Source organism: Euleptes europaea, chromosome 5 (genome assembly GCF_029931775.1).
Source record: "Euleptes europaea isolate rEulEur1 chromosome 5, rEulEur1.hap1, whole genome shotgun sequence".
In the NCBI taxonomy this organism is placed as follows: Eukaryota; Metazoa; Chordata; class Lepidosauria; order Squamata; family Sphaerodactylidae; genus Euleptes; species Euleptes europaea.
In genome coordinates, this window is record NC_079316.1 from 79,752,221 (window position 1) to 79,768,803 (window position 16,583).

At 42.9% G+C, this 16,583-nt stretch overlaps 1 protein-coding gene across 1 annotated transcript in view; it reads left to right on the top strand.

Annotated features, from left to right (window-relative positions):
- The window catches only part of BLNK (B cell linker), a 114,831-nt gene that overhangs the window by 25,583 nt on the left and 72,665 nt on the right, over positions 1 to 16,583 (top strand). The window contains exon 3 of the mRNA XM_056849954.1: positions 7,219 to 7,265. Coding sequence (XP_056705932.1) covers positions 7,219 to 7,265 — 47 coding nt within the window. The remainder of the gene's footprint in view (positions 1 to 7,218; positions 7,266 to 16,583) is intronic.

The window sequence follows — 16,583 nt, forward strand, 5'->3', positions numbered from 1 at the left end:
GCAAAAGCAACCTGTCGTATTACAGTAACCGTCTTGCCTGTATTGGATGTAATGGAGCGCAACACCAGTCTCAATCAAACAAACAGGAAGAGATGAGTCTCAAAAGGTGCTAGACTGTGTAGAGCCGGAAGGCAAAGAAAGCCCCTTATTTGGGGAAGGGGGGTGATCAGTTAACATGTAAGAAAAGAGGAGTTTGCCTCCATTGTGCGTGTGTGTGTAAAGTGCCGTCAAGTCGCAGCTGACTTATGGCGACCCCTTTGTGGGGTTTTCATGGCAAGAGACTAACAGAGGGGGTTTGCCAGTGCCTTCCTCTGCACAGCAACCCTGGTATTCCTCGGTGGTCTCCCATCCAAATACTAACCAGGCCTGACCCTGCTTCGCTTCTGAGATCTGACGAGATCAAGCTAGCCTGGGCCGTCCAGAGTATGTAATTCCTGAAGGGCAGCCGACAAGCAAACTGGGAGTGCCCCAGTAAATAAACAGAGCTCCTTTCCTCTGCCTCTTCATATTGTTTAATGTTTAACAGCCCCTCAAGCCTTGCATCGTCCAAACGCATGCAACCCTGCCATGCCTGCAAGTCACCTGGGGCATGTGGTTCTTGAGCAGAGATCTTGCATCTACAAAGGACATAAGATTTTAAGCAAGATATTTGCCACCAGGGGCACCTGCACGGGTGCTTTGTGGGGGGGGGGGTTCCAAATGCGGAAACTGAATGGTTATCACCCATTGGAGTGATATTGCTACAACCATTGCTCTTTCCTAAATACCTAGTGCAATACCAAAATGTTTACTCATAAGTAAATCTCAGAGTTCAGTGGGATTTAAGACTAGTGCATACGTAAAGGTTTAGAACTGTTTTTACTTATTTCTTCTAAAATTGTATTACCCTCTCAGCCCAAAAGTTCCAGGAGAAGCTCACAACATAACTAGTAACACAAAGGTATAATTTAAAAAATCCCATAATAAAGCCAATCCAGCCATACAACTAGGGTTGCCAACCTCCAGGTAATAGCGGGAGATCTCCCGCTATTACAACTGATCTCCAGCCAATAGAGATCAGTTCACCTGGAGAAAATAGCTGTTTTGGCAATTGGACTCTCTGGCATTGAAGTCCCTCCCATCCCCAAACCCCGCCCTCCTCAGGCTCTGCCCCCAAAACCTCCTGCCTGTGGCAAAGAGGGACCTGGCAACCCTACATACAACTAATGGCAGCCAGCTAAACACAGCAGCACACCAGATTTGCGCATGCAAAGTAAGCATCATAAGCGGAGGCAGAAATAGCAGAGCAATATCAACAGTCCAGTTTATTCAGGTCCCTCTTCACCACAGGCGGGAGGTTTTTGGGGCGGCACCTGAGGAGGGTGGGGTTTGGGGAGGGACTTCAATGCCATAGAGTTTAATTGCCAAAGCAGCCATTTTCTCCAGGTGAACTGATCTCTATCGGCTGGAGATCAGTTGTAATAGCGGGAGATCTCCAGCTATTACCTGGAGGTTGGCAACCCTACAAATGAGGCACAACATGGAAACATACACACATAGTACTAGTACATACACACTTTGTAACAGCTTAACATCAGCACTGAGGAACCCCGTGGTACAGAGTGGTAAGCTGCACTACTGCCATCAAAGCTGTGCTCACAACCTGAGTTCGATCCCGACGGACGTCGGTTTCAGGTAGCCGGCTCAAGGTTGACTCAGCCTTCCATCCTTCCAAGGTCGGTAAAATGAGTACCCAGCTTGCTGGAGGTAAAGTGTAGATGACTGCTCTGCTCTGACTGGCAGAGGCTGTCCAAGGTCTCACATGGAGGTCTTTCAAATCACCTACTATATATGGAGATGTCAGGGATTGAACCCGGTATCTTCTTCATGCAAAGCAGGTGCTCTACCACTGAGTCACAGCTCCTCCCCATGGGTTAAAAAATTACTTGCCAACATGGAGAACCAGCGTGGTGTAATGGTTAAGAGCGGTGGACTCTAGTCTGGAGAACTGGGTTTGATTCCCCACTCCTCCACATGAGCAGCAGACTCTAATCTGGTGAACCGGGTTGGTTTCTCCACTCCTCCACATGAAGCCTGCTGGGGACCTTGAGCTAGTCACAGTTCTCTTTGAGCCCTCTCAGCCTCACCTACCTCACAAGGTGTCTGTTGTGGGGAGAGGAAGGGAAGGAGATTGTAAGCGAGTTTGATTCTGCTTAAAGGGTAGAGAAAATCGGCATATAAAAACCAATTCTTTTTCTTCTTATTATTATTACAGTACTTCCTTCCCAGGGTTGCTAACTTTTGTTTTGTTTTTTACCTACTCCTGTACCCTTAACTATAGCAGGACAAGTCGAAGTTTGGCCGGTGAAGTTTTCCTCTGGGCATGCAAATGTAGTTAAAGGGAAACAAACTGCTCGATTTCTGCTTGCTATGCAGTTCTTCCTGACACGGGAGCTCTGTCCCCCCCAAAAAACTGACACCTTTCTCAGCAAGAATACTATATTCTCCATTACTGGTGTGTTCTTCTTTTAATTAGGCATTCAGTGTGACAGATCTCTATGTAGAATACCTAGTTCCAATTATTCATATTTTGGGGTTCTTTTTTAATGTTCCATGGGAATGTGCTGATTTCTAGACTTTGTGAGCCATGCTCCAATTATGGGATTCAGCTGGGCTTCTCTTGCATATAACAGTATAATTACAGGATTAGTATTAAATATAGGTGGTTTATAGTGGTCTGAAAAGCCATATTTTCCTAATGCAGATAAGAATCTTCACGAGAAGCTTTTGAATTGTAGAGTGTCCAGAGGTTATGACGTTTTGCTGCAATACGTGTTCCTCTCTTCTTGTGTGTCTTCAAGCGATTGTGGAGTTAGTTGGATCTGCTCTGAAAAGTTTGAGCACGAGCCAAAATTCTAAAGTCAGCTGCAAAATCTGGGGCAGAATCCACAACCCCCTCCAATTTTGTGCAGAGATTAATGCAATAAGAAATTCTGGCACCCTGGGAAGAGGGGGTGGAACCTAAAATGGTCTTGTAGGTAGAGCCAAGGATAGATGCCATTAATCTGAAGCATGTCAGAGGATGGAGTCTATTTAGTTATACACTTCCCCCCCCAAAAAAAAAAAAATTCTCTCATATTCCACAAACTCAAGTTACCTAACCACACATTTACCTGTCAACAACAGACAAATCCTGAGGGCAGGGAGGAAGACAGAGAGAGATGGAAACAACTGTGTCCTTGGTGGAAACAGCCTCTCCACTGCACTGCCTTCTCTTTAAGCTTCCAGGAGCTGTAGGAGAGGAGAGAGGCAGAGCAGGTGGGCAGAGTTCTATCCTTGGGGGAAAGAAGAAGAAGAAGAAGAAGAAGAAGAAGAAGTAATAGTAGTAGTATTGGTTTTTATTTGCCGACTTTCTCTACCACTTAAGACAGAATCAAACCAGCTTACAACCACCTTCCCTTCCCCCCTCCCCATAGCAGACACCCTGTGAGGTAGGTGGGGCTCAGAGAGCTCTTAATAGAACTGTGCCTAGCCCAAGGTCACCCAGCTGGCTTCATGTGGAGGAGTGGGGAATCGAACCCGGTTCTCCAGATCAGAGTCCATCGCTCCAAACCACCGCTTTTAACCACTACGCCACACTGGCTCTTACCTCGGACACTTCCTGGCTATTCTGAAGGTGCCACTCAGGACAAAAGTTGTTTCTTCAGTTGAGGTGTACAGCTTAGAAGCTTGCCTTGGTTCTTACTTTTCTGGCAAGTGACCAAAAAAGCCCCCCCCAAAAAATCCTAACCAGAATATTTATTTTTTATAGCCTTTCTGTGAAGATTGCTGGGCAAACACAATTAGGCGGCTCTGAGGGCCAAACTTTGAATTGCCAGGTCCTTCTTTGCCATCGGCGGGAGGTTTTTGGGGGGGCAGAGCATAAGGAGGGTGTGGTTTGGGGAGGGGCGGAACTTCAATGCCATAGAGTCCAATTGCCAAAGCGGCCATTTTCTCCAGGGGAACTGATCTCTATCGGCTGGAGATCAGTTGTAAAACAGGAGATCTTAGGGTTGCCAGGTCCCTCTTCGCCACTGGCAGGAAGTTTTTGGGGTGGAGCCTGAGGAGGGTGGAGTTTGGGGAGGAGAGGGACTTCAATGCCATAGAGTCCAATTGCCAAAGCGGCCATTTTCTCCAGGTGATCTGATCTCTATTGGTTGGAAATAAGTTGTAATAGCAGGAGATCTCCAGCAATTACCTGGAGGCAACCCTAGGAGATCTCCAAGTAGCACCTGGAGGTTGGCAGCCCTAAGCTTGAGTCGGCACGTGGATATATGCAACATAAGGCAGTAACAGTGAAGCGGGTTCTGCTTTAAGGCCTCACGTTTTCCAAGACGTCTTTTGGCTAGACTGCAGAGAAGCTGAGCTCTTAGAGGCTGCTTTACTTTGATTTAGAGCGTTCAAGCCCTGGACATTTTTACTCCATCAAAAAGAACAGAGTGCTGTGGCACTTCAAACCCTAACAGATTTATTTTGCCACAAACCTACTTGGACTGCAGCCCACTTCATTACATGCATGAAATGTTATTCTCAGGTGACAGGTGAGATAGCGAAACTGCAATCAAAGGGCCATAAAATGCAAGAGGTACAGCCTGTGATATTTCTGTTCGTAAGTACAGTGGCCGCGCACAAAAGCAGCAGTTGGCAATAACACAGCCTTCCTAGCTTTACTCTGCTAATTTAATGAGAGAAATCCTCAGTCTTGATTAAAAACAGATCTAGCAACTTCACATTCAATTCTCCTTTTGAAGTTTCTTTCTTTTTTGTGTGTGACGGGTACCAACGATGCTCTTTTAGTTCTATCCAAGTCAAATAGGTCAATGCAAAAAAGAAATGGATGCAAATTTTGACATTCAAAATTATCGTATTTAGACTTGAGCAAAAATCCTTTCTGTCTGCCAGGGCTCTGCTGGTCCCTTACATGAAGGAAAAGATGCCATGATGTATAATATTAGTAGGCTTTTTAAAACCTAGGGAAATTTGGTGGGGGGAAAGGAAGAGTGGGGGGGGTAATCATGAGTTTTACAGTCACAAAGCGAGACTGGTGGGAGGATGCAACGGATGCACGATCTAAGAAGAAGCCAGCTTGCCTAAAGCTAGACTCCTACAGACCTTGAAGAGAAGTAGAGAGGAAGAGATCAAACAGAACCCCCTAGTGGTACAAATAAGGAAGTGAAAGATATGTCCTGTCTGGGACCTTCATTAACACCAGTTGTTTTTCACATTTTCTGGTTCATGAGGAGACAATGACAGCAATGGTTTGACACTTAAGTGCCCATTCCAATCAGTGACACCTTCCTCTGATGCAAGGTGCCTCTTCTGCTGGAGCAAGTCTCCTTGGCAGGGTTACCAGCTCTGGGTTGGGAAATACCTGGAGATTTTGGGGGTGGAGGCTGAGGAGGGTGGGGTTTGGGGAGGGGAGGGATTTCAGTGCCATAGAGTCCAATTTAGGGTTGCCAACCTCCAGATACTGGCTGGAGATCTCCTGCTATTACAACTGATCTCCCGCCGATAGAAATCAGCTCACCTGGAGAAAACGGCCGCTTTGGCAATTGGACTCTATGGCATTGAAGTCCCTCCCCAAACTCCTCCCTCCTCAGGCTCCGCCCCAAAAACCTCCCGCCAGTGGTGAAGAGGTACCTGGCAACCCTAGTCCAGTTGCCAAAGGGGCTATTTTTTCCAGGTGAACCGAGCTCTATCGGCTGGAGATCAGTTGTAATAGCAGGAGATCTCCAGCTAGTACCTGGAGGTTGGCATAATTTCTACTTGTGATATTTGATTTGGGGTGCAGACAAATCACCATGACCTGGGTGGTCCGGGCCAGCCTGATCTTGTCAGATCTCAGAAGCTATGCAGGATCAGTCCTAGTTAGTACTTGGATGGGAGACCACCAAGGAAGTCCAGGGTTGCTATTGCAGAGGCAGGCAATGCCAAACCACCTCTGTTTGTCTTTTGCCCTGAAATCCCCATAAGTGGTCAGCTAGCTATGACCTGACAGCGCTTTCCACCACCACCATTGGTGCAAATCACCACTTTGATTCATCCCTGATGAGTGCTTGAACAGAAGTTTTACACTCACAGGGTTAGGTCAGAAAGGGGGATGCATTCAAAGTACCCTCTAGGGTACCAATTTGCATAACACAGATCTGGCCAGCGTTCTAAAACAACAGGGATCAAAGAGTAAAGGTTTTCCTTGGATGACAGCAGCACAAAGGGGACCATAAAAACAACTACACACTAACAAAGAAAAATGTATTGAAAAGTCTATCTGGGAAACATATACTGTTACACAGAATAGTTCAAAAGCCATGCTCCTGGTCATCTGTTCTTTCCTCCAGATTTGTAGCGATTGCTAGGGTTGCCAGCTCCGGGTTGGGTAGGGTTGCCAGGTCCTGCTTTGCCACCGGTGGGAGGTTTTTGGGGCAGAGCCTGGGGAGGGAAGGGTTGGGGGAGGGGAGGGGGTTCAATGCCATAGAGTCCAATTACCAAATCGGTCATTTTCTCTAGGTGAACTGATCTCTATCAGCTGGAGATCAGCTGTAATAGCAGGAGATCTCCAGCTAGTACCTGGAGGTTGGCAACCCTAGGGTTGGGAAACATCTGGAAATTTTGCGGGTGAAGCCTGAGGAAGGTGGGCCTTGAGAATGGGAGGGACTTCAGTGGGGTATACTGCCTAGAATCCTCCTTCCAAAGCAGCCATTTTCTTCAGGTGAACTGATCTCTGTCGCCTGGAGATCAGTTATAATAGCGGGAGATCTCCAGCCATTACCTGGCAACCCAAGAGATTACAAAACTCCTGGGGGTGGGTGGGGAAATCAGTAGGCAATGCAGTGGAAGCCCCAGAAAGGACACACTCCAGATTTTATCGTCTTGTTTGTCCCTTTTTATAATAATTCATTAACCAGTGCTTTTCACACACTGCGTTCCTGAACAGAATTCTCACTATATGACATGTGCGTTCCACAAAAATTACCATGTGCTAGTAATAAAGAGTTAATGAGTAACTTGAGGATGATTGTTCTGTGCTGCATATAAACTAAAAGTGACATTAAAATAGCACAGTTACTTTACTGTGTACAGTAATGACACGATGTTTCAGCTAGACTCCGTTTTGGTTAAGTCAAATTTGCATTCATTTTTGATTAACGCCTCCCTTGATTTGGCAGTGTCCTAAAGAAACACTGTTTTTCCCTCTTTCAGAGTTTATCAGAGTATGAGATGAACAGATTCAGTATAATGGACCAGCCGTAAGTCTCTCCTTTTTTTCTTTTCTCCATGAAACAATTATTTTGCTGCAAATATTTTTATTTGACTTTTTTTTGTACATAGGACAGAATCAGAACACAAAATTGTGCCCAAGATATGTAAACTATGGCTGATAGATCTTAGAGTGCAATCCTAAACAGAGCTACATTCTTTTAATTCCATTGATTTAGAAGAGTGTATCTCCATTTAGGATCAAACTGCTTGTCAATTAATCTTGTGGGTTTTAGAGATCCACTAAATAGATCCACTCAGAATCCTACTTTGACCTATTCAATTGATCTTACTTCCAGGATAGTGTTCTTAGGATTGCAGTTAGTTAATTAGTCAATCCAGTAAATCAATTGAATGTGCACAAATTTTATATCTGAAGAAAAAAAGCCTACTTTTCTTAAAATGCTCTAAGAGTCACAGCAGACAAGTTTTTAGAATGGGAGATAATAACTCCCAAGAGGGAATGACTGTTTTAAGACTTGCCATCTACAATAGTTTAATTAGGGATACCTTTTTTAGTTGCTCAAAATGCTTTAGATCAGTTAATCCAACCAATTGATTGACTAATCACTGCAACCCTAATGTTGTGTTTAGATTTAAAAGTCCCAAGTAGCCTTATGCACGCAGTTGAAGTTTTCCACTTTCCTTAGACATGGCAGAATATTAGATACACCTCAGGTGCTAGTGTTTCATTTTCATCTCTCATCCATAATGTAATATCCTTGCATGCCTGCTGCATATACCTGCCTTTTGTCATGGGTATTTGTACAGGCATAACATGAGTGGCTCTATTTTCACGTCACATGTACACAAGGACGGATTTAGGTTTGATGAGGCCCTAAGCTATAGAAGGTAATGGGGCCCTTTACATGTCCAGCTGTCCTTTGTCAACAACAAATTGTCGCTGTTTTTTGTGTTGAATATATGCTATATGGTAATTTATGGACCTAATAGGTATCTAAAGCCATTTGCACATAACAAAATATGTATTTTATCAAAGTAATTGTTGAGCTGAAATACAATTAAGAAGAAGTATATTAATAGTGAAATAATTATTAAGCTCTAACTTAAAATGATTTTTTATTCATAACAAACTTAATAATGCAAACACATTGGCATTTGGCAAAAACAAAAGTTCCTTTAGAAACGCAATGTACATCTAGGTTTTTTTTTCCTTTAAATTTTTTTGGGGGCCGCAAGAGAGTGGGGCCCTAAGCTATAGCTTGTTTAGCTTATACGTAAATCCGGCACTGCATGTACACACAGGAAATAAGCTTGTGAAATTAGCTTTATGAAGGCTGCGCTCAGAGCTGGACTCCATGTCTGGAGCTGGACTCCAACTGGCCTTGAGGGGAAAAAATGTCCTGCGCTTTTAGCAGAAGCTTAATGGGATGTTATTTACCAGGTGATGTTGTTTACTTCCACGCTATGAAAAGTGCCATCGGATCTGTTGGCAACCCTATATCCTGCTGCTCAAGGAGCCTTCTTCTTCCATTGCAAGGAGGATTCCTCGAGTGAAAGAAATTCACGGCTCCAAACGTAGACTCCGTTTGCTGGGGGAAGGCTCCATCCTCAGGCAAACAGAACCCCAGGATCCAGCCCACTGTTTCCTACACAGAAATGTTTTGCCTGTAGGACAAAGTATAACAGATTTGGCTATCATTAAGTACTGAGCTTGGAGGGAAGCCTCTCCTATTAGGGAAAGTCTATCAGCAGTCATAAAGAAATTGCTGATTGTTTGGTCTCAGTGCAGCATTTAAAGTCTGTTCCAGCCTGTTTGATCCCATATCGAAAGACAGCATTCAATTAAACATGTTGGATTCTAACTTTGCAACACAAAGCAGAGTTATACCTTCCTCAGTCCAGTCAAGTTAATGGGCTGAGAAGGGTATAACTTTGATTACTTTGATTGTAAATGTTCTTTTGGATACTGAATAGGGTTATGAAATTGCTCAGTGCGTAACTTACAGCGTGGGTAGTGGGAACTATTTTCTCATATTTGTACTTAATGTTTTGCATGAGATCGAATTAATCGTTTGGAGTGCACTGAATGCCTCAACTGTGGTGAAATGTGTTGTTTTCTCTCTAAAGCAGTGAAATAATGAGATAATGGGTAGAATAAAGAATGAAAAATCAAGCTTCAACAACTAGAGTAATGTCAGTCTCAGTGCAATCCCAAGCAAAGTTATGCCTTTCTTAGCCCATTGGCTTCAAAGGTTTTAGGAGAGTATAACTCCGAAAGGGATTCCGCTGAAAGTCTGAAAGCACAAGCAACTTCTAAAATCACACTTTACTATCACCAAGACGCTTGTTTTTACTATGTTGCATTTATTCATAAGGCCACTTCTATAACAGGAAACAAGTTAGCATTCTCCTGGAAATTTTTAATTGTTAACCAATTAAGTAAGAAAATGCCAGGAGGACCTTACTGTAGACATTAAACCCTAACAAAATATTTTGACACAGCAAATAGAGAGCATTAATGATTCACAGCAGACTAAAACAACTGTAGCATTTGTGTATTATCCATCATTCCCATTGATCATCAGTGCCTGGAAGCCAGATTCTAAGATATTTTCTGAGCAATCCTAAGGAGGTCTAATTGGAAGTAAGGTCCACTTTATTCAGTAGGGCTTACTGCCAAGAAAGTAGTCTTAGGATTGCAGTCATTGGATCTTGAACTGCTTCTTAAGGCTGGCTTGTCTAATAGCATTTGATATCCTCTACTGTTAATTCATGTATCTGTTCCTTCTCTCTGAATCTACCTCCTACTGTCTCTTCAGATTACTACCAAACTGTTACTGGGCTCACCGTGGCCTGTGCCCGAAGGGTGTACCATCTGTTACTATTCATATATATTTTTAATTTGGCTAATTTAATTGATTTTAATAATTTTAAGGTTTTTTAATGTATGGTTGTATTCTATATTATATTGTTGGGTTATTAATGATGTTAGCTACCCTGAGCCTGGCCTGGCTGGGGATGGAGGGTGGGGTAGAAATAAATAAATAAATATTGTCATTCTCATCTTCACAGCATTTATGCGTGTGGGATCACCTAAGCAAGTGGCCAGATGAAAGGAATGTAACATGTATTTATATATTTACTTAATTTCTACTCCACTTTTCTCCACAATGGAGACCCCAAAGTGGTTCACAGCATACTCCACTTGAAGGAAAGCAGCAAAATATTAGAAGTCAGCACTGACAAGGATTATGGAATTTAACTAGCTGGTCCAAGCTACTAGACCAGAGGTACAGAATCTTGTGGGCCAATGGGCATGTTTGGAATTGAACAGTGGGAGTAGGCGCCATCACAAAAGGGCTGCCAAAATGGCCGGGGCCAATTTCATGTTGGGACTTTGCCAGCCAAGGGTGTTCCTACTGCATTCAGGCATAAAGGTGATACCTCTTTGGTTCTTCAGCAAAAACCTTCTGCAACAGTGACTGGCTATTTACTTTGAGGAAAAGATGCTTAGGGAAAGGAGTAAATGGACACCCGTAAGCTTATCACAGGATTCTACGGTGCCTGCAATAGATTATAACGAGGAGCTCATCTTTCCAGTTAAATACCTCCCAACATCTCCTACATAAAAAGTAGCAAATAGTTGAGCAAATGAGAAATAAAGGCAATCTTCTCACCCTCTACGAGTTATAGGAAAGCAGAATTATCTCAACATTAACCAGACTTCTGTTTCAAATCAAATGCAGATATATCTCTTGCCCAGCCATTCCTGGCCTTTTCATATGTTGTTGCTGAAGCCAATATTACAATGTCCCTGTATAGATCTATGGTGTGGCCTCATTTGAAATCCTGTGTGCAGTTCTGGTCATTGTATCTCAAAAAGGACATTACAGAGCTGGAAATAATACAGAAGAAGGTAACCAGGATAATTAGATGGTTGGAGCACTGTTCCTGTGAGGAAAGGCTGAAGAAACGGGGACATTTCCGTTTGGAAAAGAGATGACTGAGCAGAGGGGGGAACCTGACAAAATTATGCACAGGGTAGAGAGGATGGACAGAGGGAACTTCTTCTCCCTCTAAGAAAATACTTGAACTCAAGGACATCCAATGAAGCTGATGGGCAGTGGATTCAGGATGGATGAAAAGGAATACTTCTTTATGCAACAAGTGATTAGAAATGTGGAATTATCTGCCAGAGGATGTAGTGATGGCCACAGGCATATACAGCTTGAAAAGGGGATTAGAAATATTTGTGGAGGACAGCTCTATCAGTGGCTACTATGCATGGCGACTACATGGAACCTCCACATTCAGAGGCAGTAAACCTCTGAATATCAGTGCCAGGAGGCAACATCAGGGGAAGGCCTTGGCCTCTGTGCCAAATTGTTGCCCCTCTGCTGTGTGAGACAGACTGCTGGAACAGATGGACCACTGGTCTGACCCGGGAGAGCTCTTATATTCTTAAAAATATTCAGAATGGTTCAATATTTTAAAAATATTTTTTTCGATAGTTTCCCCATCACCATTGAGTTTTCTGACCTGCCAACTTTCTGTCATAAAGAATACACTCCCCAAAACGTCCAGACATTTTGCATCTTATACTCATGTGAAATAGTGATGAATTAGAAAGGGCAACCTCTGTCAAGGAGACCGTTACACGGCAATATCAAGTTCTTGTGACCACATGCATTGCATTAGGATGAACACTTCTTCTTGTTCTACTTTCATCTGTGCAGTTAACATGTGGAATTCATGGAACACCATTCAGCATAGGGCCTAACAACATGTTTTCCTCACATCTTCTCTGGGTCCTGGTGATCAGATGTATAGTGCAAGGATCATGCTTGAAGTTCAGTTCCCAGTAGGGTTGCCAGCTCCGGGTTGGGAAATGCCTGGAGATTTTGGGGGCAGCACCTGAGTTTGGAAATGGGAAGGACTTCAATGCCATTGAGTCCTATGGCCAAAGCGGCTATATTCTCCAGGTGAACGGATCTCTATCGGCTGGAGTTCAATTGTAATAGCAGGAGATCTCCAGCTGCCACCTGGAGGTTGGCAACCCTAATTCCCAGGCATGTGAAGGCCAATGAAAATTGGGACTGTGGCACATGAGGAGAGGGGGCTTATGCCCTTCAGTGCTATTTTCCCATCTCCAAGGGGTTAACTATCTGTCCCATTAGGGCAGGGGTGGGGAACCTTTTTTCTGCCAAAGGTTATTTGGATATTTATAACATCATTCAGGGGCCATACAAAATTATCAACTTAAAAGTTAGCCTGCTATATTTGGTCAAACATTTAGCCAAGAGGAGGACCGGAGACGGCTCCGAGTGTCGGCCAAATAGAGCGACTCGCTTTTGAGCTCTGCTGTCCCCAGTTGGGCCCAAGAGATTCAGGCAGGGCAGCATCCTTCTGAGCTAGAGATCTGCCAGGACCCATGAAGGGCCAGACCAAATGATTTCGCTGGCCTTATACGGCCCCCGGGCCTGACATTCCCTACCCTTGCATTAGGGGAAACCATGCGTACTGATGTGTGTCTACATTCCCCAGCAGGGCAAACAGCATTCACCCCAGGGCCATTTCAGGTCCCGGAGAGGATGCAGGAAAAAACATAACTTGAGCTAGTCCCATAGTCATCTTCCTAAGCCAGGGCAATATGAAGTTCAGAATACTATCTGAGATCTCTGATCAAGATGTGATGTGTTCATGGACTGTTTGTGTTGACTTTCCCATATACTTTAACTGAGAGAGCAACAATGTGCATCTCGTACAAAGTGGAGCCCTGCTACTGGGGAGAAGCATTTCTAGATGGGGAAGTTTTTTTTTTTTTTAGAAATTTTATTAACATTTTCAAAAGAAAAGATAACAAACAAACATATACATACACTTCCATTCATACATTTTGTGCTTACTTCAGGAATCAGTTTACATAAGCATTGTTCTGTTGTTATGATATTTACTTGAACATTACTTAGCTTGTCTGTGTTTATACTTTAAATTTATCTTTATCTATAACTTACTCAAGGTATATGACTTTTGTTTTCTATCTCTATTAGATTTTTATTCTACACTTTCCAGTTAGCATATTCAAAATAGCATTCCCATTTCTTCTGTGAGTCTTCAATCATTCTTTCTTTCAGGATGTTGGTTAATCTGGCCGTCACCGCATATTCTTCCATTGTTGTTGCCACTTTTCTAAGTCCGGAACAGTCTCTTGTTTCCATGATGCTGCCAGTACAATCCTTGCCGCAGTCATCAGATATCCAAAAAGTTCTCTGTGGTTATTTTCCAAATTCTCTGGTGCTATCCCCAATAACATAATTTCCGGATTCATTGGAAATTAGATTTTAAAAACCTTTTGCATTTCTTGATGAATCTGTATCCAGAATTTCCTAACCTTTTTACAAGTCTACCACAAATGAAAGTAAGTTCCGTCTTTGTCTTTGCATTTCCAGCGGCGGCAATCATATGTTTTGTCTATCTTTTTAATATCCATCGGTGTGAGATACCATCTGAAAAATTGTTTATACCAGATGGGGAAGTTCTAAGTGCATCAAGTTCCTGCAAGTGTAAAGATTCACTCGACAGGGTAACTGCATTGTAGCTGGTGCCTCATTATTTTTTAATATCTTGTCCAACATTTTCTACAAAAAGTACTTTGAGCATTCAGAGATGTAGGCAGAACAGGAAGTACAAGTATTGCGTGCTGCATGTTTCTGCTCACTAGTGTAACAACTGAAACTGAACTTCATGTCCCCTATCCACTGGAAAAGTGTAAGGATTCTCTATGAAGGGACAGATTTCACACCATATTACAGTTATTTATGAAGAAGAAGGAGGAGGAGGAGAAGGAGAAGGAGAAGGAAGAGTTGGTTTTTATATGCCAACTTTCTCTACCACCGGCTTACAAACACCTTCCTTTCCCCACCCCACAACAGACAACCTGTGAGGTAGGTGGGGCTGAGAGAGCTCTAAGAAAGCTGTGACCAGCTCAAGGTCACCCAGCTGGCTTCATGTGTGGGAGTGGGGAAACCAACCCGGTTCGTCAGATTAGAGTCCGCCGCTCATGTGGAGGAGTGGGGAAGCAAACCTGGTTCTCCAGATTAGAGTCCACCGCTCCTAACCACCACTCTTAACTACTACACCACGCTGGCTCTCACACCACGCTGGCTCTTTATCCTACAGTACATCTTTATAGTACATCTTTATCCTGCCTTTCTTCCTTGGAGTTCACAGCAGCTTCATGGATTTAAATTGGGGTCTCCCAGATCCCAGTCTAACCCTTACACCTTGCTGACTCACACATGTGAAAGCTCCGTTTTGGATGTGGTAGAGAAACTTGGGAAGTGCAGATCAGTTGCATTTCCTGTTTTCCTTGTTTCTTTGAACATTCACAGCTCCTCTAGGCTCAGATCTATGTATGCAGCAAAGTGAGGTGGTAGAGTAGATTCGTATTCAAGGATCCAATGTCTCGGACATTGCTTGGCATGCGTAAGTACAGCACCCTGTGAAATAACATTGTTGTAAACATTTAATTCACAAGCCCAGAACTGTCTATATCTTTAACAGAGACCGCACCATAATTATATTCTCTTGTCTAAATTTATTTCCAAAGTACAGGGGCACACCATTCAATCATCAGCAAGAGTCACATCAATTTTCTGCAACATGGAAAGTTCAAAATTCCAATCTCCCTCGTAGTGCTCATTAAGTAGGAAAAGGCAAGTTATGTCTTGTAGCACTATGATGCATATTGAGGCCTCAAATATGCCAATTTTAAAAGGTGGCACATTGGACATCTATGATGCCCTAAAGCCTTCATGATGTTTTTTGATATCTGTAGTTTTGATTTATAGCATGTAAGACAGTCATTGCCCAAGGGTTTGAAAACAAGCTCTAAAATATGGAGCTATTAGCAGTACATGTAAAAACATCTCTCTTTTTGCATGATTTAAGCTTGTTCATTTATATTTTCTGAACAAGATGAACTCAAAAACTTCTCTTGCAGAGCTAGCTTGAGGGGGCTAGTAATATTCAGCACTTGTAAAACAAGGTATTTGGGTCAAGAAAATGAGGTTTAAAATTATATAATGCATTTCCCCCCTGATTCTGAGACCTTCATAACAAGTCTAGTTGGGGTTAATTTGAGTTGAACAGATGATGTTGGATCTTCCCCTTTTGACTACTGAAAAGGATTTGCCTGGAATCATGTAGAATGGTGACTGTGGTCAGATGGGAATAAGACTGAGCAGTAAAGATTGGTAAAAATCCAATCCAATGTGCAAAATATTGGCAAATGTGCAGACATTATCAATAATGTGTATATACTAGCAGCATGAAAACAGGATTGCCGATGTTGTTCAGTCGATATGTGTACACTCCAAGTAGACAATGTATTTCAGTGAGCATAATGTCCAATGGGAGAATATGCATAGTGAAAGTCAGCGTATGAAACACCTTGTTTATACTCTCAAGCCGTACATCTCTTCTAATGCCTTTTGAAGCCTATGCCCATAACCCTGGTGATATTGCCTGTTTATGCTGTTTCTTTGTGCTAATTTTGTATGATCTCTGGTGAATTAGTACCAATGCTGATATTTATGCACATTATCCTTTCAACTCACATTAACTACAACTTATACACTGCTCCATGGCACAGTGGCATTGGGGAGGGGGGAGAAAGCATTTATATCGCAACAGTGGCCATTCAGTGTCAAGAAATACAAACCGTCACTCCAAAAAGCAAATGCTGCATTCAGACTACGTTGTTCTTTACAGTCCATATCTTTTTGTTTCGTAGATGCATGTTCTCCATTAGCATTTGATCCGTTAATATTTGATTACCACTGATTTTGTTTGTCTGTCGGAACGGCATCATAAGACAGGATAGCAAAGCCTAGAGGAGCTTATTTTTTAAAGTCAGTGTCCCTTTTCAAACAGTTTGCTGTGCAAACTAGAGAGTGCTGCACCTGGCCTCAAGAAACTTTTGTTGCAGCCAGGCATGAAGAGCTGTAAATATGCATCCCATTTTAGCCACCCTCTGTAAGTGTGGTTGCTCAAATCCTTTGACAGGAAACAGTCAACGAGAACAGATCAAGAATCTAAGCCTTTATCGCTTTCACTTTTGTGCCTATCACGGCAACATGTTACTCCAGGCCAATGTTCCCGCCACAGGATAAAGTGGTGAGGTTGTAACATGGGACAATGTATAATGTCTTTTGATATTAGTCATGATGCATACCTATTCTCGTGGAAGAAAAAAAGGGAATAAAACCCAACCTGAAAACAGAAGCTGAGTACCCAAGGATGGGTAGAAAGGAAAGATATATGTATGTATATAAATACTGAAA